Genomic DNA, 26818 nt, shown 5'->3' with positions numbered 1-26818 from the left:
CTCACGTTAATCCGTAGCTCCATATCTGATGTAATTTTGCTACCGAAGGGATGCTAAACTGAAATCCGATCCAATAGCAAAGAGAGATAATAGATGGAAGCTAATTCTTGGGAAATAATTCGTGAAAGGAGAATGTAGGAGAAAACAGGATAATCCCGAGAAATCTCACGGGTACGATGGTATCCACTACAAACTTTTATAGTCTGGAATCGAACGAGGTCCATGCCGCACCAGAAGTAAGCGCTCTATCACTAAGTAACCCTGCCCCTATTTGGAGAAAACAGTATGATTCTGACAGATGTATCGATATACTAAATATTGCGTATGGTAAACCAACCTACAAGAAGTACAAACGATCAGAATGTGGGATTCGTGGACTTTCCTTCGTGCGAAAATGGTAAGCACGTTTTTCTGTCAGTTATTCTTAACTGGATGCCCGCGTCTCTTAGGGATTGGAGAGGACACGGTGACTCAGTGGTAAACAGCTTGTCTCTGCTACGTGGGGCCTGTGGTTCGATCCTAAGCCAAGGAACTTTGTGATGGACACCATCGTATCGTGTATCGGTTTTCTCGGGATACTCCAATTTCCTTCCACATTCTCATTCCATCATATCTTCCATCAACATTTACTTGCTTTAATCATTGTCTCCCTTAGTCTAAAGAGCATAATCGTGTTCGTTAAAATGAAATACTTCATTTCATTTTACAGGGGTTGCTTACAGTTTATCTGTGGGTTACCGTTAGGATACTAATACTTGATACTAATATTTGTAAGAAAGAAGGAGTCTATGAGGCTCATAATTATGGAAAGGCTTTTAACTACAATTGTACGTTGATTGTAAGAAATGCTAAAGGTACGAACTAAATTTGATTTGTGAGTCTTTTAGCGTTATTAGTCGTATTATGGACAAGAAATAATTCACATATCTACAAACCAAGAAAACTGACGCTGAAATTTGATATTCGACAGTGAAATATAATAATATACAACTTGGATATCAAATATCGAGGTTAGTTTTCTTGGCTTTGAACATGTTCAACTTACATGTGTTTTCGTGATAGTCCAAACTTTCAACGTACGAGTATCAGTCTCCTAAATTTTCGTAAATAACTATGAAGATTATCCTAAATCTAACAAATAAGTACAGATAACGATCAATAAAGTTCATAATTGACTTTTGAGAATATGCTGGCCCTAACTGATATATCACATCACTACTTTTCCATTTCCAAAATTATCACAGATTTCAAAATGGCGGATTTCAAGGTGCAGCCGGAAGTTCGTGATTTACTCTGCCCATTGTAGATCACATTTTGTCAATATGTGAAACTACCACCGTTTGCATTGTCTATCTTTCACTATTTTCACGATTCAACAGTTTATTTGATGTATTTCAATAACATAGCATAGCCCTTAACCCATCAATTTTGACCCCCTCCGTTTCTTATGACGTTTAGCCCTTATAACTTTGCACATTTACATATTTCCACATCCTCTATCAGTCATACTACGTCTCATTCCGCAACTGGATTCATCCATTTGGACCCTTTACTTGTCAGACAATTTCTTCTTTGTGGAGAAACAGGGAAAATAATTCTACAATGACTGACAAGTAACACTTCCACAGTGTAACACTCCGATTTTGATAAAATTTGGTAGGTAGATACTACACATAAAGTAAACGAATACTGGTACGTGTATTTTTATTTTCTCCGTTGAAGCTGTTTCAGGGGTCAAAAAGCCACACCCAAAATTTTGAAAGTTGACGCCCGAAAGGCAAAAACAAGTGGACCGAAGTGAACGAAATTGTGCACAGATATTGTAGACATAAAATGAGGGAATACGGGTTTCGTATTTTACTGGAGAAAACGGTTAGGTGGGGCACGGACCCCTCCAAATCTTTGATCACGAAATATCAAAAGTGCTAATAACAGTATGCCAGGAGTCCTAAAGAACATGAAGAATTGCGACGAAATTTTGCGTAGTGGCAATATAAAAAAATACGTTTTATTTTCTGCGAAAAAACGGTAAAGGGGCAAAGGCCCCCACCGAAAATTTTGAAAATTGACGCCCAAAAGGCAAAAACAAGTGGACCGCAGTGAATGAAATTGTGCACAAATATTGTAGAGGTAAGATGGAGGAATACGTGTTTCGTAATTTCCTTAAAAGAAAAAAAAAACTTTGGCGTGGATCGAGGCGTCTGGTGACGGAAAAAGTGGACAGAAGCGATGAAATTTTGTGTAGATATTGGATATGTAAAATAAGACCTTTCGTGTTTCAGAAGTGTATCCATCTGGTTTTTCAAATTTGGAAGATCAACAGTGAGCTCAAAGAGTATATATATTATTTTATAGTATTTCAGGAGGCACCTTTAACATTTCAATGCTTTCGTGATCAAATGTTTGGGGGGGTCCGTGCCCCACCCAACCGTTTTTTCCAGGAATATACGAAACCCGCATTCCCTAATTTTATGTCTACAATATCTGTGTACAATTTCATTCACTTCGGCTCACTTCTTTTTGCCTTTCGGGCCTCAAATTTCAAAACTTTCGGTGGGGGCTTTTGCCCCCTTAAACTGTTTTTCCGCAGAAAATAAATAAAACGTATACCTAACTTTTTTTGCACATCGTCCATGCGCATAGTTTCGTTGCAATTTGTCATGTCGTTTACACACATCTGACATACTGTTACTACCACTTTTGATATTTCGTGATCAAATGTTTGGAGGGGTCCGTGCCCCACTAACCGTCTTTTCCAGGTAAATACGAAACCCGTATACCCACATTTTATGTCTATAATATGTGTGCAAAATTTCATTCACTTCGGTTCAATTCTTATTTTTCGGGTGTAAACTTTCAAAAGTTTGGGGTGGGAGGTTTTGCCCCCTAAAACCATTTTTCCGCAGAAAATAAAAAACGTATTCCCTTGTTTTTTGTGTATTGTATATACATAAAGTTTCGTTGTAACTCTTCATGTCCTATACACACATTTGACATAGTGTTACAACAACTTTTCATATTTCGTGATCAAATGTTTGGAGGGGTTCGTGCCCCACCTAACCGTCTTTTCCAGGTAAATATGAAACCCATATACCAACATTTTATGTCTACAATATCTTTGCAAAATTCCATTCACTTCGGTTCGCTTCTTCTTATCTTTCGGGCGTCAACTTTCAAAAGTTTGGGATGGGTTCTTTTGCCCCCTAAAACCATTTTGGATGCCGGATGGCGGGATGGATCCCAGACTATAAAAGTTTGAAGTGGATACCATCGTACCCGTGAGATTTCTCGGAATTATCCTGTTTTCTCCTACATTCTCCTTTCACGAATTATTTCCCAAAAAATAGCTTCCATCTATTATCTCTCTCTATTATTGGATCTGATTTCAGTTTAACATCCCTTCGGTTGCAAAATTACATGAGACATGGAGATACGAATTAACGTGAGATCCGAACTGTTTGTGCTCCCGCTGATAATTGGAGCCGGGTCTCCTATGCGAAAGTCGCACACGCTACCCCATAGCCATGCGTGATCTCTCTGTCTTCCTTAGCCTAGAAGGCATAACATGTAAACTTTATGGACTTCAAATAACTCCAGTTCTTTCGCGATAGTCAATTCTATACTGAGACAAAGTAGATTAATCAAATATGCGCATCTTCCCTTTTTATAATCTTAACGATGTTCTTGTAACTTCGACCATGTTCTACGATTCCTGTTATTTGAAATATCGTATTTAATTGTAGTTAACTTGCCTCAGTCAATATTTCATAAAATATCCCAATAATTCTTCAATTTCTTTGGGGTGATCTTTGTGCTGCCCCTGTATCATATCGAGTTGTGCATTAATGGAAGCTATGGCTAATAATAATATACATTTCCTTTACCCCGACTTCGATCCGACATTCTGTTCTCGAGTTACATTTTGGGCATTTTCCCGACAGGTTTTTGGCTGGTCATAGCGCCAAAACGAAGTATTTGTGCACCCAGGTTATTATCTTGGTATCAGGAATCAGCTCCCAAAGGTTCTCTGTGTTGCTTTTAAACACCCTGTGTATTTCTATCCTGTTTCTGATTAGCTCCTGTTTGCCAATCAATTTCCAGCCAACAAATCAAAAGTGAACTAAATTAACTAAATCGCCTTCCCCTATGCTTTCTTCTTGTATAGTAATTATTATATATTTATATTGTAGTTTACAGAGATTGCCAATATTGATTGAAATATCTGGTTATAATGCTAGTAGAGGAATTCCCTCTTTAGTACAGAAATTTCCTCCTTGCATCCTACCGCGATACTAGGCGAGATGGGATTAACCAAGATGGGAATTCCAATTTCGCCTAAAATGGTGGACATTCTTCTTTTGGAGATATAAGTGGTTGATAAATCGTTAGACGAGGTGTGATTAGGCGAGATATGATGGAATCATCTGGACGGTAGGTAGTGGCATTACGTCTCGCCGTCCCCCATGCCTATGTTTGCCCATTGTAATTGCTTAGGAACTCGGGGGACGCCGTACACACATTTTGGAGGTGGGGGGCCGCGTTCCCCCGCGTTCCCACGCACTTTTACCCCTGCTGCTAAATATTAATTGCTGTGAGGACTAGAGAAAAATATTATGGGGTAATAATAATAATAATAATAATAATAATAAAGGACCTGAATGATAAATATATTTTCATGATAAATAAAAATCTGGATGTGTTGTTTTTTATAAGGAATAAAGAGGCTTCAAACAACAAATTGGGAAATATAATTTTGTATAACAGAAAAATAGCGTTATCAGTTGTTTTATCTTGTGTCTGTGTCTGTTTTTTAAACACAATGTTACAAGGCACAAAACAACGCCTGAGGGCAGGTTGCTTTTAGCCTGAGGCAGCTTCAGTACTCAAATTAAGACTTTCGTTCTGTCAGTTTATGTGTAGCTATCAGTCAACCACACAGGTTCTTTGCAACGCTGAATTTTACAAGAAAGGTTTTGTTCACCGGTTTACAAGAAAGTCCATCGTACGTTGTAGACACTTCCCCTCTTTTGCACACTGTCTGAAATTTAACTTGTATACTGTAGTGAGTTACAGAAAAGAGAATGCTATTTTTTTAAAAATGACATTATCAAATAAGATTGAAAATTATCACAATATATTCAAGATGAAAAATATTCATTTAACAGCCATCGTATTTAGTTATCTGCACTGAAAGTCCTATAATGTGCTTTCTTTTTTACTAATATGAGCACCGAGCTTGTTCGTGTCTAAGTGGTTAGCGTACGCGCCTTTGACGTGAGAGACCCGGGTTCGATTCCCGCCGAGAGCTCATGTGGTTCGGATTTCACGATTAATCAGTAGGTCCCGTCTCATATAGCCTTGCTGCTGAAAGGGACGATAAAATCAACTCAACGCATATTGAGCACCATAGGAGATTTAACTCCGAGGGGAATTTTGTCCCTGGGAAACCTCCCAAAATCATCAATGGTACGAAATATGTCTCCAACATGTCAATCATTTCCAACTCTATGCTCTGTGACCTAGTTTGCTTTTCATGTTTTCAGTAAACTAGACAGTCAAATGGAAGAATAGAGGCTTTCTTACAGAAAATTGTGTTCGACGGTGGGGGTCACACAGGCCCGAATCCACGGGCAGTTTAGGGGGCCGGGCTCACCCTAAATTTTTAGATGAGATTGAAATATGAGCATTAAAGTAGTCAGCCATTAGGATTTTTTTGTCTTAGAATGATACCAGATTGGACTTCTGATGTAAGCTCAACTTTCAGTCCTGTGTCATTTGTAGGTCTCGTCTCATACAGATTCGTTGAAAAGCCTCTAAACATGTGCTGTGACTAGTATGCGAACTAAAGTTTCTTTTTTTAGCAAAAGAGATATACATTTCTTGCTTTAGACTCTGCCCTGTAATCCAGTTTTTCTGGAGGCGAGATAGTATGGTTGAGAACGGTCGATCAGATTCAAGCTCTGAACCTACATCAAAAAGACCTTCCTTTATAACCTTGGTGTTGTATAAGGACGAAAAACAAAAAACATAACGATATTTCCAGTAATAGATATTGTAGGAAAGATATTTGTAGCTGGTTTTGAAATAGAGAAAGGACAGTGCCTGAGCTTTATTAATATTACTAGCATATATTACCCGCTTTGCTGAGTTGAAATGAAAATTTAAATGCACAACTCCGTATTTCATGTGTTTAGTACCCGTGAAATATGCCGTTTTCGATTTTAATGGCATCGATTTAAACAGCATCGGAAAGATCATTGATCATCTCGGCGACCCCAAAAATCATAGATTCAACACCAATAATGGTCATTTTCGGTCATTTATGTATATTTCCTCCTCTCCCATTTTGCGGGCCATGGCATCAAAAGTGACACTGTTTATCTCAGCGACCCCCAAAAATGTGGATTCAGCACTAATATTGGTCATTTTCGATCATTTTTCAATATCTCTTTCTCCACCTCCCCCAAGTTGTGTAATTGAATTTGTAATTAAACGGGATCGTAAGTACTACTGTTCATCTAAGCGACCCAGAAAACTATAAATTCGACACTGATAGTGGCCATTATCGACCATTTAATATATCTCTTTCTCCTCTTCCCGCAAGTGGCGGAGGTGATCTTGCATTTAAACCGGATCGAAAATGTCACAGTTCATCAGAATGATCCCGAAAATTGTGGATTAAACACTAATATTGGTCATTTTCGATTATAATAATAATAATAATTATTATTATTATTATTAATATTATTATTATTATTATTATACAGCTCTCCTACCCCTCCTTCGTGCTGCGGCACACGGCATCAGAATTGTCACTGTTAATCTCTGCTACTCTTAAAACTATTGATTCGAGACTAATATTAGTCATTTTCGATAATTTTTAAATGTTTATCCTCTCTTCTGCATTGCACCCTCCCCCTCCCCAACTATTAGGTCTGAACTTGGATTTAAACAACAGCAGAAGTGTCACTGTTTCTCTCATCGATCCCGAAAACAATGGAGATTCAACAATAATATCGGTCATGTTTGATCATTTCCAAATTTTTCTCCCCCTCCTCCTCCCTACTTTGCATCGTCAAAGTGAATAACCTAAAGCAATCCCTGTCCCTAAAGCAAATCCCTTTGACTGAGATCGGTCACGTAGTTCAAGAGTGATGAAGTCACAAAAGTAGTCATTTTTATTTTTATTTTTTACATATATTTTTCCTTCCACCTCTCCTACGTTGGCTCGTCAAAATGAAACGATAAAAACACCGAAGGCCCGACCCTCATATATGTTGAAAATTTGATCGAGATTGATTGAATGGTTCAAGAGATATTAGGTTTTATTAGTTTTTACACCCCCTCCTCCTCCCCTCAGTTCTACCATCAAAGTGAATATCCTAAAACCAGCCCAGCCTTGAAGCTAATTCATGTTAAGGATTTGATCGATATCGGTTGGGCGGTTCAGGAGATTTACTAACAAACAGTTATTTTCAATTTTATATATACAGATTGGTAGTGTAGAATCTAGATATTTTCCCATTGGGCAACGTAGAATTTTGCGGGACTTTCCACACCCCGCCACCCTTTCCCACACAACGGCGGATGCATCGCTTTTATAACTAGCAATCGTCAACATTGAGACTTTTCCCACATAGGCAGTCCTGGCTTCGATAGAAGAAAAAAGTTTGAAGGGCCGGATCAGGAGTCATCTTTTATTAGCAACACAACACGACTAGCCGACGTGACGGCCACCATGGCCTCGCATCATGTAGTCCATTTTTTTAAAATTTTCAATGGAGACCTACCTACGTATTTTGAATTGCACAGGAAGGTACGTTGTATGCATTAATATTACAAATATATGAGCATACTGGTATTGAAATTTGAAACACGTTTAGGCCAAATTGAATTCAATAGGTGATTGTATTCCTTTTGTAGGAGCTTTTACTTTTTACTTTTGCAGCTTGTCGTCCCCTAAATTGCCGCTCGGAGCGTTTGTCCCTTTTCCCCAGATCTGGCACTGATTATTGGAGATGACTGTGATCTGCAGAGATCATGGCTTAGTTATAAACAATAATATAGTAAGAAACTAAAACGTAAATATAGTGAGAATAATAACAACTCGCTGATTGTGCGAGCTGTTTTTCTCTTTTTTTTCCTCAGCTGATCTAATAGTGACTGTGCCGCACTCAGAACACGTACAGGAGAATTGACAACACCACAGCGAGCCCGCCTGAAACAAATTCGAGCTGAAATTTCTGAATGATTCTTCCAACCTACATTCAAGTTTTCTTTATAATGTCAAAAATTATATTGTATATTTTATGTTGAACTTCGCTTACAAAAGTTTGTTCTTCTCTCCAAGGTTTTAAGTTCAATCCCCTTCTTTCTCTTCGTTGATAATACCTAATGACCTTTTTACTTATTCGTGGAATGATTTTTTTCCACGCAAGTATTACACTTTGAATTTAGCGCTTGAGAGTAGCAGAAACGATACGAGCTTGATATTCCTCCGCGAGACCAATATCCACTCCTCACTGAGTTCTGTTGCTTGCCACTAGATGGCAATATAAGATGCAGTTACGAAAAAGGAGCAATTAATGATTCGAATCAATACAATCATAACCTTGAAATTCAGTCTCGTTTCGGCTCAAAAAGTGGAATAGTTTCCCGTATGAATCAATGGGGATCATTTTTAAAATTCCGGGAGTATTCAGTCCTCTTAAATGGAAATTGTCGCCGATCAACAGAAAGTTAATATGGGAGAACTATGAAATAAAACAAACAGACACGCGTCATTTTGTAATAAAATTACATGGCGAGTACATTTTATCTGATTCAAAGCTATTATCGTCGAATATACACAATTAAAGGTGCCCTGATTGGCCAAATTAAAAAAAAACTCAGTAAATTATCCCTCTACAGGCGAATACCACCGGTGGGAATACGGGTTTCTTATTATCCAGAAAAAAAAAACCGTTTAGGTGGGACCCAGACCGCTCCAAAACTATGATCGTGAAACATCAAAAGTGCTAATAATAGTATGCCAGAAGTGCTCGAAGAACATGATGAATTGAAACGACACATTGTGTAGGGACAATACGCAAAAAATAAACGAAATACGTTTTTTTATTTCCTGTGGAGAAACGGTTTTAGGGGCAAAATACCCACGCAAAATTTTGAAATTTGAGGTCCAAAAGGCAAGAAAGAATGCACCCAATTGAATGATATTGTGGGCAGATAGTGTAGACATAAAATGAGATAATTCGGTTTCGTATTTTCCTGAAAAAAAAATGTTGAGTGAGGAACGGACCTTGTAACCCGTTGATTACGAAATATCGAAAGTGCAAATAAGCATACGTGAGAACCTCGAAAAGACTGGAAAATTGCAACGAAACTTCGTATAGGGACAATTTGCAAAACAATAAATGAAACGTGTTTTAATATTTGAGGAAAAACAGTGCTTTGGCCAAGGCCCCTCCGACAAAAAAGTAAATATTACCGTAATAGCACAGAAAGGAGTGGACTGAAGCAAATGAAATTGTGTGTAGATATTATACAGACCCAATGTAAAATAAGGCCTTTCGTCTTTCCAAGTGTCCCAATTCGTTTTGCTTTAAATTTGGCAGATCAAAAGTTAACTGGAAATAAACTAACACGTTTTTTATGCGCAAAAACATTGTAAGGGTTAAACATTTCTCCTGAAATACTATAAAATACGTTATGCTGTTTGTGCTTGTAGTTGATATGCCAAATTTGAAAAAAATCGGATGAATACACGACACTTGTAAAACACGAAAGGCCTTATTTTACATGTTCAATATCATATACAATTTCATTCGCTTCGGTTCACTCCTCCCGAAACTCAACAAATCGTTCCACTCAACAGTTTTTTTTTTTCAGGAAAATACGAAACACGTATTCCCTCATCTTACCTCTACAATATTTGTGCACATTTCATTCACTTCGGCTTACTTCTTGCCTTTTTGGGTCAAATTCCAAAAAGTTTGACGGGGGCCCCTCGAACCGTTTTCCCCTCGAAAATAAAAAACCTATTCGTTAATTTTTTTGCCTATTGTTCATACACAAAGTTGCGTTGCAATTCTTCATCTCTTTTACACACATCTGACATACTGTTACTGGCACTTTTGATATTTCATGGTCAAAGGTTTGGAGGGGTGCGTGTCCCACCTAACCGTCTTTTCCAAGCAAATATGAAACCCGTGTTCCCTCATTTTGTGTCTAGAATGTCTGCACAAAATTTCATTCATTTTGGTTCACTTCTTACCTTTCGGGCGTAACCTTTTAAAATTTTGGGGTCTATTTTTTGCCTCTGAAATCCATTTTCCGCAGAAAATAAAACAAACCTTATTCCTTTATTTTTTCGTATTGTCCATACACAAAGTTTCTTTGCAATTCTTCATGTCTTACACACTTCTGAAATACAATTATTACCACTTTTGATATTTCGTGATCAAATGTTCGGAGGGGTCGGTGCCCCACCTAACCCTTTTTTCAAGGAAAATACAAAACCCGTATTCCCTCATTTTATGTCTGCAATGTCAGCCTACAATTTCATTCACTTCGGCTCACTTCCTTTTTCCTTTCGATCGTCAACTTTCAAAATTTAGGTGGGGGCTTTTGCCCCCTGAAATCGTTTCTTCGCAGAAAATGAAAAACATTATTCGTTTATTTTATGCGTTTTGTCTATACACAAGGCTTAGATTCAATTCTTCATATCCTTTATACACATCTGACATACTGTTACTATCTGTTTTGATATTCCGTGATCAAAGATTTGTAGATGTCCGTTCCCCATTCAACCATTTTTTCCATGAAAATATGATACCCATATTCCCTTATTTCATGTGTGGAATATCTGTGCACAATTTCATTACTTCGGTACACCTATTTTGATTTTCGTGCGTCAATATCAGAAATTTTGGATGGGGGCTTTTGCCCCCGAAAACCGTTTTTCCGCAGAAAATAAAAAACGTATTTGTTTATTTTTTGCGTATTGTCCATGCATAAAGTTTCGTTCCAGTTCTTCCTGTCCTTTAAGCACATCTGACATACTGTCACTGGCACTTTTGATATTCCGTGATCAAAGGTTAGGAGGGGTCCGTGCTCCACCTAACCGTCTTTTCCAGACAATACGATACCCGTATACCCTCATATTATGTTAACAATATCTGTGCCAAATTTTATTCATTTCGGTGCACTTCTTTTTGCCTATCGGGCTTCAACTTTAAAACTTTAGGTGGGGCTTTTGCCCCATAAAACAGTTTTCTCCTGGAAAATGAAAATGCCCGTATTGGTTTATTTTTTGCGTGTTGCCCACACGTAAAGTTTCGTTGCAATTCTTCCTGTCCTTTACACACACCTGACGTACTGTTACTAGCACTATTGATATTTCGTGATCAAGTGTTTGGACGGGTCCGTGCCCATCCAACCGTTTTTTTAAAGAAAATACGAAAACCGTGTCCCTCAATTTATGTTTTAAATATCTGTGCACAATTTCATTCATTATGGTTCAGTTGTTCTTGCCTTTCGGGTGTCAACTTTTTAAATTTTTGTGTGGGTTTTATATTAAAACTTTACATTATGTAACTTTTTCGTTTTTATGAGATTATTTTTTGGGAGAAAGAGAAATGCTTTCCTCTGGTATCTGTTTGTTGCCATTCATTTTGTTTGAACTGCTTAAGTAAGATCATTTTGTAACTTTTGATGTCATCCAACTCCGTCACGATAATAAAATTGTCATTCTTAACTATTTGTTTTATTCTCTTATTTGGAGTTTGTTACACTAATATATTTGTTACAAAATTCAGGTTTGGTCCAACGCCTTTCGAATTCGCAACCAACCTGACCGCCGAGCTTTCTGGGTTGCCTGCTATTGCAGGAAAAGGAGGAGAGCAAGTGGTAATGCACTTTTGGAGTCGTGTGTACAATATACCGCTGTCCGGATAATGGATTTTTCTCAGTGTATATATTCGATATATAATAACCAACATGAAGAAAGCATTAAAAACTAGAAAGTAAAAACATTTTAAAAAAACAAAGAACAATACTAATCGAGTTTCATAAAAGTACTAACGAGGGAAGCGTGCGATGGCACTCAGAGACAATTGCACCAAACTTGTTGTAGGGGCAGGCAATGGGAATATAAAAGAACGTGTGGAAACATTCGTTTCGCAGGAGTTCGGAATCATAAATAATGGGCCCTGCAGTTTTGCAGAAGTATACCATGTCAATCAGATAGTGATGGGACGGAACGGAACCTTTGCTCGCTGTTGCGACTAATGCAGAAGTTAAATAAAGTAGAATGAAAACAGAAAAGATGAGATGAACAGAAAATGCGTCAATATCCGCTTTCAATCCCACTAGGCGAATGCCAGGATACTAAATCTATCAACTACCCTACCCTTGCCGTTACTAGTTGGGTATGCATCACTAGTTAGCTTAATGAAATTATGTTATAAAATAAAGAAAATATATACAGAAATTAATCATGGGCTTCGCTAGAAGTTTTCCAGGGAAGGGGACGAAATGAAGTTGTTGTATTTCTTCACACTATAAAATGCTGTCAGTATGCAAGTATAAGATGCTTGGACCCAACAATATTAACTGATTTCATTTGTACGAGTGTTTGGTATCTACGACGTGGCGCCCACCAAAATTAAAATATTGTGTGTTTGTGAGGCGAATTTAAATATATATTTCGGGATTAGTGATGTTTAAAGTGGGAACGACTGGGAATGGCCATAACAAGAATAACCGTTTGAATACATTCAAGACTGTTTATTAACACAACTATGTTAAAGCAAAGGATAAAGGAAATACTTGAATTTGGTCTACACACTACTAGAAAGCAGCAAAATGTATTGCACAGAAACAGCCTGGTAACAATTGCGTTCAAGACTCCAAATATAACTCACGCATGTTTCAGAAACACTGCACTTTAATCGTAAGAACACAAAATGAACATGAGCGTTTCACTTCTGATGCCTAGCACACATGAGACAGAACGTCTTCCCTGTCAACACACATGCGATGTTCGTAAAGTTTGCTTCCAAATTGGTCTCAACAAGAATAGAAACTACCGCAGTTAAACTTAATATATCGTACAGTGAGTTATATACTGTTTTTTGACATAATTAAACAGTTTGGAACAGAAGCATTAAACAATATAACAGGTACTGTATTCAAAAAATAAGTATGTTAAAAAAACAACACACGTTCAGCCTGAAACAAATGAGACTGCTTTTTTTTAAAAAAAATATTTCAATTTCTCTTTATAGAGATAAGGTGGATATTTGCAAGGCAGTTGATGATTTAATATCAAGACATTCACCTGGTGGGATTGACGGCGGACATTGGCACATTTTCTGTTCAGCTCATCTTTTCTGTTCTCATTCTACTTTATTTAACTACTTCTGCATTGGCCGCAACAGCGAGCGAAGGCTCCGTCCCATCAATATCTGATTGAAAGGCCATACTTCTTCAGAACTGTAGAGTTCGTTATTTCTGATTCCGAACGCCTGCTAAACGAATGTTTCCACATGTTCTTTTCTATTCCCATTACCTACTTCTACACCAAATTTGGTGCAATTATCTCTGAGTGACATCGCGCCCTTCTCTCGTAAGAAGTAGAAAATAATAAAAATGATAAGAAGTAGAAAATAATTATAATTAAGTTCTTAAAAGGTCAACAAAATGCATCACGACTACCTATAAAAATTAGTTAATTAAATTTTATACTATAAAATAAAATAGAATACAAAATAAATTTAAATAGTAATGGCTTGGCACAGATTTAAAAAAATATATAATTAATGGTTATGAATTATTTTTAGCTTTTAAACACTTATTATTATTTTCTGCTTTTAGAGCTTTTATAGTTTCGTACTTTTTAGCAGTTTTGTTGAAGTCAGTTATTTAAAAAAAATGTGGATGTTACATTTATCACCTCTCACGCCATGCCGATGGTGGCTGAGCTTGGGTTTAAACTGCATATCTCAACGACTGGATTCGACAGTAACATCGGTCGCCTTTTACTATTTTTACACGTTAAGATTAAGAATGTGACTCAGTCATGTGAATTTGAGTATATGATAAGGTAAAGGACTCCTCACAATCCTTACGGAAAATGGATTTCGGTGGAATTGCTTGAAACCGTGGTATGTTGTAAATATTGTGATAATGAGAAAAAGTCTCAATGGCCACAACCTCCAAATACTGGCCGTTTGGCCACTACATAGCCACTTTTTTTGAAAACAGCCGAATACACGATGTTCTGGATTTCGGTGAAAATGAATGAAATCGTGATGTTTTAGATATTGTGATCCTGAGAAAAGGCCTTACTGAGCACAACCACCAATCACTGACCATTTGGATGAAACAGTTGAAGATATTGATATTCTAGATTTCAGTGAAAATGACTGAAACCGTGATATGTTCTAGATATTGTGATCCTGAGAAAAAGACCTAATGGGCACAACCACCAATCATTGACCGTTTTGCCACTACAGAGCCACTTTTTTGCAAACAGCAGAACGTAACAGTATTCTGGATTTCAGTGAAATTGACTGAAACTGTGATATGTTCTGGATATTGTGATCCCGAGAAAAAGTGTTAATGGGCACAACCACCAATCATTGACCGTTTTGCCACTACGAGGACACTTTCTTGAAAACAGCAGAAAGTAACGGCATTTCGGTGGATTTCGGTGGAATTGTTTAAAACCGTGATGTTTCGTAAATCTTTTGATCCTGAGGAAAAGTATCAATGAGCACAACCACCAATCACTGACCGTTTGACCACTACAGGTTTACTTTTTTGCAAAAAGGTGAAGATAACGACATCCTGGATTTCGGTGGAAATGAATGAAACTGTGATACGTTGTAGATGTCGTGATCCTGAGAAAAAGTGTAAATCTGTGGCTACCGAGTAACTGTAAGTCATTTGGTAGAGCATTTGTTCCCATTCGAGAGCTTCGGCCCAGCCCAGTTATCCTGTCTACGGTTGTCCCGCAAGATGAATGTTACCTATGCTTAAATGGTGTTGCCTAGTACTTTCCCAGGGTTGTGGGATAGGATGAGAAGATCTAAACCTTTTCATGGTTTCATACAGTTCCACCAAAATCCCAGAATATCGTTACCTTCTGCTGTTTTAAAAAACGTACCTCTGTAGTGGCGAGAGGGTCACTGATATGTGGCTGTGCGCACTGAGACTTTTTCTCAAGAACACATATCTACATATGACGGTTTCAAGCAATTCCACCGAAAACAATTTTCCATAAGGATTGTGCGGGGTACTTTAGTTATTAATTTTTGTTCCTTCTTAGCATCGAGAAAAGTCTTCCACATAATTGGTGAAAAAAAAATTAAAGATATACATGCATTGTTGTAGTAAAAATTTAAAATTTTGATGGTTAATTACAGGGTGAAAAAAATCTCCATGGAGTTCATCCCTTCTACGAATGTGTAGAAAACGACGGGAACGCTCATGGTGTATTTTTACTCAACAGTGATCCAATGGGTACGTAATCTAAGTTTCTCTTCGTCTATATTAATAGTTGTCTGAAATCAAACAAAGGTACCTCCAACTTCTTTCTAATTGGAATATTATATACAGTGGGCCACAGAAATTCTTGAGGTACAAAATCCGTGAGTTAGGCAACGCAACTAACACCCGCTCCAAGATCAATTACGCCTGGTAGAGCAGCTTGAATAGCAGCATGAAGTTGTCCGCACTTGTCAAAAGAACAAATCGTACAGAGTGTTTTTGTGCAGAAGTGAGGAAAAAAGCTGGCTGACTAAATGACAAAAGGGAGTATTCGCATACTTGTACTCACAGTACACAACACAGTGCCAGAAAAAATATACAGACACCAGAGGCGTCGATGAGACTTAAACCAGCTTATAATTAACAGAAATGAGGAATTATATAAACAATTTAACTTACTTCAAATGACTATACCTATATGCGTATCAAATAATATACGGATAGATTATGCGGTATATATATTAGTTTATTTTTTTTAAATAAACACAAAGCCTTGCGTTGAGTTTTAAAATATTAACAAGAGTCCTACCTGCAAATCAATTAAAGTAGGGATTAATCATTCAAGGGAGAACCCAACCCCTAATGAAAAATTTTGGGGGTCTAACAGGGTCTAGGTTCCGGCGTCACTGATTGATACGTAATGTTACTTCGAAAGAAAAATTGTCTGATTCCATTATTCGTTAAATGACTTTCGAAAACACTAAATATTGTTATGCAGTAATTTATTGGCAAACATTAAAAATGCAAAATTCGAAAACACTTAAACGAGTTGGTGAACTTATCCGTACTAAGCGTATTTCTCCTTAGGTTGCAAATATAACTGAGAGTTCGTGATTTGTTTAATATGTGTGCAAATTTACAGATTGAGACACAAGGAGAAAAGAGGAGAATATAGTGTCAATAAACAACAATTTAAAAATGCATGAAATTAACAGTAAATATCAAATATAGAACCATTAACAGAATTAACGCTGTAACTCGTTTTCTCCATTCATTTTTCTTGTTTTATTTTGAAGATTACATCATCACTGAATTTCTCCAATGGAGATTATTTTTCATTTAGCAGCATGCAACTGGAGCTCAGCCTTGTAAATGAAACATTTTAAAAATTGTAAACGGCGAAGGCGAGGTTCGAACACGGATTGCCGGATTAAGAAACTACAAATCTACCGCTTTTTTTACTTTTTATTTACATTATTTTCGAATTACAGCGAGAAAGTTACATAATTTACAGTTATAATTACTTGCATAGTAAAGGATTTATATAAGAGTAAACCCTTACATTATTATTACATAGAGTGACCATAGAAGAGATAATAGAGGTGATTGGCAAATAGTCTTTTCTTCCTTCGTGGGGAAATTTACCATATTGTAGAGGCAGGAAGTTCTTGCACGTGTGACGCGCATGAGGAGAACGAAGAGAGTATATTCAATGGTATTTGCACTGAGCTAAATCACAGAATGATGTTTTTGCTGTGGAAAATACTTAAAATGAGGTAGCATAAACATTTGAACAGTAACACAGTCAAAGCTGATCTTACACGGTATTGAATCATGACACAACAGACTTTGGCCACTCATCTAAAACGTTACTTCTTCCAGGTCGTCTAAATAAAAAGTCTTTTCTGTTCGCCCAAAAGAGTAGCTCGTTAATAGGTTCATTGGCAAAACACAGGGATATGTAATTGAGGACTCGGAGGGCAGTATATGACTGTATTCAGTAAATTATCAACATTACAGATTTTTTTTTAAAAAAAACAACATACAAAACTCCTTTATTGTGAATCAAATACGACGCTTGTATTATACTCGTAAACAAACTGAAGACGAATCAATTGCCGTATAGTAATCGTGAATCAGTGGTTTCATGTGATTTTAAAATTATAGTTTTTTTTATTATGACTTGTTATCTTGTGACAAGACTTCATGAACACTTCGTTGTAATTGCTTCTTGAGTACAATAAAATGATTTTAAAAGAAAGAAAGAAAAAAGTGGTCAAGGCGCTCGACCAGAAATCAGAAGGTCAAATGGAATCGGGTCTACGAACGACCAGTACTTTTTTTCACTTTAGAATTTTTGGTGGCGATGATCGGCGATGACACACGCTTTATTATCTTCAGATATTTGAATACTCAGATGTTTCAATACTTGAACTCTCAAATCTTCAGGAATAATAATAGTAATGATAATAATAATAATAATAATAATAATAATAATAATAATAATAATAATAATAATAATAATAATAATAATAAATTAATAATTATTATTATTATCTCATAGAAGATTAAAAGTTAGGAGCTTATTATCGATCAGGGCTTAACATTACAACCAGAAATGTAACATGTAGCAAGAATATTTCCGTTTTGTTTAGTGTTGCTCACGAGAAGAGGAATTTATCAAATAGTTTCCGAAACAAAACAAACAGAATTGAGACGAGAGTTAACATTTTACATTCAAGACGGGACAAGGCTAACTCAAATTATCGTCTCGCTTTGGAGATGGAAATTGAGACGAGACGAAAAGTATCGTAAACATTTCTCTTTTTATCTCGATTCTCGAAATAGAATATGTCCATTCTTTAAGTAACATTGCTTTGTAGACTGAATCATACTCTATTTTGTTACTTTGTATTTCGGAGCTCATTGAATTTATTATGGTCTGTGTAGGCATTTTTAGCAAAGCTTTTATAATTACTTCTGTATATCCTACAAGTTAAGTTAGTTTATTATATGCCATACTGTTCAGTGACATTCAGTTATTTTTACTACAGTTATTTTCCTGAAAACGTATAGTAGAATACTTTCTACATGAAACTTAAGTATAACGCTTTGCTTTAAAAACTTGGTTTGGTAACTTTAAACGACAGTTACATGAACACGAGGACATATACAATTTCAAAGGATCTCCCACCGGGAATTGAAAGCGACCGCGAGCACTGAACTAACTGAGGCACTGATGGAGTGGGTCAATGAAAACTTCACCACCACCCACTATGGCCCACCATGCCTCTCCACCAACCGTGACCTACACTGACCCACAACCCACAATGACTCACTGTGACCCGCTCTGACCCACCACCTACCAAAAAGCATCGTTATCAACTCTGATACATGATACGCAGCTTCTTCTCTACTAACTAAACAGTTTATACTTGTAATTAAATCAGGTTGTGAAATTCAAGCTAATCGGAGTTTGAAATTACACCGATTGAAATCACTCCTTAAGCACCGGTTTGTTACAATAACAGTGGACCTGACCTTTACGATAAAAAACGGTAAAGTGTTTGTCATGGAACAAATTTGGATGAATTTCAATTAAAACCCGGGAACGGTCGACAGGTGAGCGCAGCGCTCGCCTTTTTTTATGTTTTCATTCAAAAGCCGCCCTCGTGGCGTCACATACCTGAGGAGCCGTCTAGCTGTCTCTTCATATGTCTAGTGTATGCGAGTCAAGCGTCAACGTTTTATTCTCTTCAATTGAGTAGCACAACCGTTATTTATGTGACTATCCATAATTTGTGAGCGCCACGCTCACTTGTTGACCGACGGAGTGGGTGATTTTTTCGAGATCATAGACAATAACAAGAATAATATTCAGTTGTAGCTTGCGAAAAAAGAGAAATAAAACTATTGTACGATGTGCTAATTGTGAAGTGCCAATCTGTTGGAAAAACACTGTCAGCACCTTCTGGAAGTGTAATGGGTCACATCAAGACAGTGAGGCGACATAGAGAAGAATAGGGTCTGATTAAAATATCTATATATCGAGAGACGTAAGTAAAATGTTTACACTAAGATATATATATATATATATATATATATATATATATATATATATATATATATATATATATATATATATATATATATATATATATATATGAAATTTCAATCTTATAATGTGATTAATATGACCATATGGTGAGCATACTAAACTGAAAACACGCTCTAACTATGTAAATATTTAAAAACTGTAATGCTTGAGTGTTAATGGTGATAATAAAAAAGTGTGATTTTTACATGATAATGATAGTCGAGTAGGTGAATTGTTTACAGGATAACAGAAATTGATTTGATAAAAAAAATTTTGACAATAAAAATAGGTACAAGTTGTAATAAGAAATAGTTTTGTAAAAACACCGTTTAATATTTGCGATAATAATAATAAAATCACAAAATGTCAGCATAAAGAAATGTGTTTAAAATAAATCCCATATAGAGTGATAAACGGCTACAGGAACGCTTATATTGAAGGTAAGCGCCGCGCTCAGCTGTCGACAGCTCGCGTCATAAATCAACACTCGTTCCCAGGTTAAATTATCATGGTATAATTATTTCTTTGTTGAATTATCGATACTTTTCAGTGGAAAAAACACATGAAATTTCAAAGTCCCAAATCAAGGTACAACCCCAACATACAGTCTAAACTTAAATTTCCGTGTAATTAAGCGTACATTACAAATTTTATATTTTCCTCACAACTTTATTGCTTGATTGTCCTCTGCCCTAAGCGCTGCATATAATAAACATGAGCTTCAGCAATTATTATAGTTTCTCATGGTTTCTGTTTCTCAATTTGTTTGTGAATTTGTTTCTCAACTAATATCGATCGTTTTCGATTATTTTTACAAACCAAGCCACTACCAATTTTGCATATATAGAAAGTAACGCTCCCCTCATAAAGAAGAATTTTAAAAAATCCTATGAGACGTTGTGTTCATTTCAATAAAGAGTTAATATTCTGAATTTCAGCTCCGTAAGTTTAACAGCTTGTGAGATACTCAATTTTTTTCTCAAAAATTTGGATCCCCACTACCCCCTTAAGATATTATTATCATGAAAGTTATATGATAACATCCCAATTTAGATTAAGGTGTAATTTCATTTGACTTTGCAATTTGGCCGTGATGATCAGACACACATAGTTACATCCACTTTTATATAATAATTTTTATATTATAGTGATTCAAAAATGTATTGTTTCCTGTAGTTAGCTCCTTAAAAACTCACAGGCCGTGTGTCTTGAAAGCCAATTAGTAATATAAGTCCTATTGCTTTATTGCAATTACAAATATCAATATCCAAAAATGCCTGGAGTTCTTTTTTCACTTAGAGATACTCATCTCAGGTAAGTAACCAGAAACAAATGAAAGAGGAAGGGCAATGCAGGTTTGAAAGCAAAACAGAGACAAATTCACCAGTGTTCAGAAACATAGTTTTTAAGAACGCTCGTCCTAGCAATAGGAGCTAAATACGCGGTTCTAATTAGTTGAAGTTATCCGTTTCTCGCCACGTACCATAAATATAGCGGAAATGAACCACCTACTACTGTCGATCTTCGTGACCGAGACTGCTAGTACAACTGCTTAGTACTTATAATTACTTTCGGCGTGGGTTCAAACCCGGCTGTGAGAAGACATTTTTAATTCTTATATTTAGTTTTTATTAAGGCTCTGTAACACCTTTTCAATTAAAATATGATAAATAATGCTCAAAAAAGTGATTTACTTACGTTACGTGTGCTGTTTTGCTACACGAATCCATAGTATAAGTAGTAATAGAAGTAGTAGTAAGAACGAGTCAGAAGCCCCGCATTGCTCTTTTCGTTCCAGCTTGACTGCCATGATATTAATTTAACATCAGCTGCTTCTTCAATTTTCTTCTTTAGTTCCAACAAAGTGACAATTTTCTTCTATTACAATAATACACAATACATTCACCACAAGGTTTGAACAATCGTAAATTGCAACCAATCAGAAATGTGTATTTAGTTCCTATGGCTAGGGTCAAAGGTTAAAAATATACTGTTCCGAAGATACTGTCTACAATGCAGTAAGTAGAGTGAGTCCGTAGATCAGAGTGGGCGGTGGGTTGCAGTGGGTCATGGTGTGTGGTAGGTAGCAGTGGGTCAAATGCTGTTGACCCCCGATCCACTTAACCCACTGACCCACTTCAACTCTGATCTGAGGGTGGGTACTTGATTCGTTTCCAAGACAAGTAAGCTTGAAGTAGACAACATCGTGCTAGTGGATTTTCTCGGGACACTCAAATTTTCTTCTTCCAGTAATTTGGCCATCATAATTCACTTCCTATAATCATGGTCTCCCTTAACCTAACAGGCGTAATCGTGGAACATTAAACGCAAAGATCACGAAATATCAAAAGTGCTAATACCAGTATGTCAGAAGTGCCTAAAAGACATGATGAGTTTCAACGAAACTTTGTACTGGAACAATACAAAAAAAAAAAAAAAAAAAACGAATAAGCGTTTTTTTATTTTTCTGCAGGAAAAACGGTTTTAGAGGTCAAAAGCCCCTACCCAAAATTTGGAAGTTGACACCCTAAAGGTAAGAAGAAGGGGACTGAAGTGAATGTAATTGTGCACAGATATTGTATACGTGGCAATGTGTTTTTCGTATTTTTCTAAATAAAAAAAAAGAAGGAAAGTTGGATGGGGCACTGACCCTTCCAAATCTTACTTTACGAATTATCAAAAGTGATAATAAATATACGTCAGAAGTGCCTTTTTTGTGTAGGGGCAATGTGCAAATAGTAAGCAAACATGTGTTTTTAATTTGTGTAGATAGAGAAGCAGTGATGGGGCCGAGGCCTCCTTCGAAAAATAGTAAATATTATATTAGAAGTGCAGGAAGGAGTAGATCGACGCAAATGAAATTGTATGTAGATATGGGATATGTAAAATAAGGCAATTCGTGTTTCCCAATTGTCCCCATCCGGTTTGCTTCTAATTTGGCACATCGGCACGTGTTTTGTTTATATGGCAATTGCTCGTTTTTCTGTCTGTTTGTACCATGCTAGAGTGCGCAATGTTCAGTCTTTGAACATGAACTTTTGAGAATAGAAAGAGAACATACTCGAAATTCACTGTATTGATTCTAATTTTAGGTCATCTATCTATTGGTAACATTTCACTATTTTAACACCGTTTCCTTTTACCCTTACAATATTTTTCCACATAAACAAAGACACGTTTCGATTTCTGTCTACTTTTTGTGTGCCAAATTTGAAGCAAATGGGATGGGGAGAATTGGGAAACACGAATTGCCTTATTTTACATATACAATATCAACAAACAATTTTAATCGCTTCGATCCACTCCTTCCCGTACTTCTACGATAATATTTACTTTTTGCGGAAGAGGCCTTGGCCCCAACACTGTTTCTCCGCACAAGCTAAAAACACATGTTTGCTTATTTTTTGCGTATTGTCCCTTCAAAAGTTTCTTTTGACGTATACTTATTAGCATTTTTGATAATTCGTAATTAAAGATTTGGAAAGGTCTGTGACCCACCCAACTATCTTTTTAGGAAAATACGAAAACCATATTGCCTCATTTTACGTATACAATATCTGTGCACAATTACACTCACTACTTCTTGCCTTTAGGGCGTCAAATTTCACATTTTGGGTAGGGGTTTCTGCACTCTAAAACAGTTTTTCCGCACAAAATTAAAAAAAAACTTACCCTTTCACTATCAGTTAATTAACAAGTGCTATCAGTTAAATAAATTATGCAAACTAAGTCCAGTTTATGAGCACGCAATTGAAATATACTGTATTTTGGACGCCACTTTAATATTCGGACAGTTGTTTAGACGTTTGTTTATCAATAACGAGCGAGACAGTGGAAAAGTTCCAGTTGCAGTTTAAGTTGTCCCGAGACAGGACGTGAGTATCTGTTTAGTTTACGAGTGGTTAGTGTGACCGAGAGAAAGCATAAAAGGAAAATGGGGCGGAAGGGACAAAATACAACGTTTAAGCAACGGCAGTTAGTAATTTTTCACCAAGCGAAAGGTCTATCGTACAGGGAAATTACAGATCTACTCAATATTTGCAAAAGCACCGTTTATGACATTGTACAAAGATTTAATGGAGAGGATTGAATCGAGTCAGTGAATCAAAAGGGTCGACCTGTGAAACTGAATGATGGAGAGAAACGCAAATTGATTCGGAAAGTGAAGACAAATTCCAGGATAAGTGCGCCGAAATGAACTGTAAAGCTGTATGAAGACACAGGGAAGACGGTACATCCACAAACTGCGTGGCGAGTGTTGTGAAGTGAAGGGTTTAATGGGAAAATAGGTAGGAAAAAACCTTTCATTAGTAAAATTAACAAAGGTAAAAGAGTTAAGTTCGCTAAAGTTCATATTGAGAAGCCTGCAAATTGGTGTAATGGCGTGTTATTCACGGACTAATCAAATATCAATCTGCATGGGTCCGATGGCATGGTAATTGTGTGGCAGAAGTCTAATACAGAGTTAAATCCTGCAAATCTTCAACCTACTGTAAAGCATGGAGGAGGAAGTGTGATGGTATGGGGGTGTATTTTTGCATCGGGAGTGTGAGAAGTCGTGTTTTTTGAAGGGATTATAACAAAAGAGGTTTCAAAATCCCCATCAAAGTGCTGAAAAATTAGGAATTAAGGGATGTTTAAATTTTACCATGATAATGACCAGAAGCATAAAGCGCATGTGGTGCGCGAATGGTTGCTGTATAATTGTCCGAAAGTGCTTGAAACGCCACCACAGAGTCCCGTCCTTAATCCTATAGAGCATATCTGGGATGAGCTACAGTGTAAGGCCAAACGGGTACAAGTAACTTCACGAGACGATTTGAAAATGGCTCTCCGCGCAGCAAGGGATGACATATCGCCCCATTCTACGAACAAACTTGTTGGAAGCATGTCCAACCATTTACAGGGAGTCATGAAACGTCGTGTTTCCCTCTAAGTATTAGTAAAGTGTTTGTGAGCAAGAAACAACAGATACAAAACATCTATGTAGTAGGTGTCCGAATATTAAAGTGACGTTGCAAATACATAGTGTCATCAATATCTGTATGTTGTTTCTGCTTCTTTCGTTCAAGACATCGTATTTGTACTTCTTTTATTTCTGTAAGTATATGAATATAATACCTCATTTGTTTACTCTCATGGCTCTCACTTATTTCATAATCGTTCCTACTTTCAACAAAATGCAAGTGTCCGAATATTAATGTGAGTCACTGTATTAACTCTTTATTGAAAATGAACACAACGTCTCATGGGATTGTTTAAAATTCTTCTTTATGAGGGGGCGGCACTTTTTATATATATATGCAAAATTGGTAGTGGTTTGATTTGTAAAAATAATTGAAAATGATGGATATTAGTTGAGAGACAAATTTACAAACAAATTGAGAAACAGAAACCATACGCTTTCTATTATAGTTGCTGAAGCTCATGTTTATTATGTGGAGCGCTTAGGGCACAGGACAATCAAGCAATAAAGTTGTGAGAAAAATATACATAATATTTGTAATGTCCGCTTAATTACAAGTTTGGACTTTACGTTGATATACCTACCTTGATTTGGGACTTCGAAATTTCATGCGTTTTTCCACTGAAAAGTATCGATAATTCAACGAGGAAATAATTATAACATGATAATTTAATTATACCATCATCGAAATTCGGCCCATGAAAAACGCTTTACCATTTTATATCGTAAAAGTCAGATCCGTCGTTATTATAACAGACCGGTGCTTAAACGAGTTGCCGTAAAAAGTCAAACTCCGATTAGTTAGAATTTTACAACATTGTTTTAATATTACAAGTATAAACTCTTTAGACAGTGAAGAAGAAGCTGTGCATCATTTGTCAGAGTTGATAACAATGTGTTTTGGTAAGTGGTGGGTCGTATTTGGTCGGTGGGTGGTGGCTCAGAGTGGTCATTGTGGGTTGTGGGTCCGAGTGATTCGTGGTGGGTCCGAGTGGTTCATTTTGGGTTGTGAATCAGAGTGGGTTACGGTTGGTGGAGGGTCATGATGGGTCATGGCGCGTGAAATTTTCATTTACCCATGCCATCACTGCCTCAGATAGTTCAGTGCACGCGGTCCTGGGTTCAATTCCCGATGGGAGATCTTTTCAAATTGAACATGTCCTCAATGTATCTGTGTTCATGTACCTGTCGTCCAAAGTTACTGGGAATAACTGTAAAACGAGTATTACTAAGTATAATAAAGACAAGTTACGGAGATATTTCTGTGAATCAGAAAACAACGTGGTCTCAGGCACTATCCGCCATATGCAGAATCGTTTTGACGTATGATTAGTGCCATATTAAAGCCCTGACTACTGCAGGAAGCATATGTTAGTTGAACTCTTTACTGTGGTACTAATCACAAGTCAGGATGATTCTGCATATGCCCCTATATGCCTATTTTTGTTTTTAAATTTAAATTTGAAGCCTCTCGACTATAGTATTTTATCATCACAAAAATAAGCGTGTTTCGTCGTTATCGTAAACATGTGCAATTTGATTCATAAACGAGTGTCTTTTGAGTCTTACTTAACAGGACAGTCTTAGCGTAGTGGAATAAGCATTCATTTCATAATTCAGGGGTCTCGGGTTCGATTCTAGCTGCGATAAGCTGTTTTTATCAACTGCAATACTTCTGATGTGTAATAAAACGAAAAATACTAAATTTCTTTCAGTCTTACAAGTTAGAGTGGACACGGCTTTCTTCACAGGAGAAAAACTAGCAAAATGACGTCACATGTCTGTCTACAACCTTGGTTCGCACTGTGTGAAAACGTAACGTGTCTAGTATGAGTCAAAAATGTGTCTAAAATGATATTGTTTCCGAGCAATTATTCCGAACGTCTCCCACTATTACTCCTACTGCTTGAAATAATATTTTCGTTCGCCATTTCCAACACGTTCCATATACCCGTTCAATCAAAATTTGTAAATATGGACTATTATTCTTATATTGGTATGATTATTTTGTTAAAATATCAACATAACGCATACATAATCCAAAGTCTTCTATCCAAAGAAAGCGTGTTACTATGTATCGTGGTGAAGACAAATCCTACTTAATTTTTGTTTAGGCATCCGAAGTTTCGATATTAATATTGTCCAGGAGATGACACCTTCTTTTCCCCTTTTGTTTCCTTTCTGACACTAATCGCTCGAAACTATCTCTAATCTTCTTTATCTTTTCCTATCTACTTCAGTATGCTTATTTAAATTGCAATAGCGCGTAATATTTAGGTCTTAAATTTTCTGTAATAATAATAATAATAATAATAATAATAATAATAATTATTATTATTATTATTATTATTATTATTATTATTATTATTATTATTATTATTTTAAAGCTGCCCTAAAATTAGCCAAAACACCGATATGTCGGAAATTACGGGATGGTGTCTGGACCTTCAGGACACACCTCTGCAAGTACCAAAGTTCTAAAC

At 36.6% G+C, this 26818-nt stretch overlaps 1 protein-coding gene across 1 annotated transcript in view; it reads left to right on the top strand.

Annotated features, from left to right (window-relative positions):
- The window catches only part of LOC145672638 (putative maltase-glucoamylase 2), a 246467-nt gene that overhangs the window by 90214 nt on the left and 129435 nt on the right, over positions 1-26818 (top strand). Inside the window, 1 exon segment of the mRNA XM_081741799.1 lies at positions 15429-15525. Within this exon segment, the coding sequence (XP_081597925.1) occupies positions 15429-15525 (97 nt within the window).

The sequence above is a fragment of the Thermobia domestica genome, chromosome 16, assembly GCF_964235325.1.
Source record: "Thermobia domestica chromosome 16, izTheDome1.hap1.1, whole genome shotgun sequence".
Taxonomy (NCBI): Eukaryota; Metazoa; Arthropoda; class Insecta; order Zygentoma; family Lepismatidae; genus Thermobia; species Thermobia domestica.
This window is presented reverse-complemented; position numbering and strand designations above follow the sequence as displayed.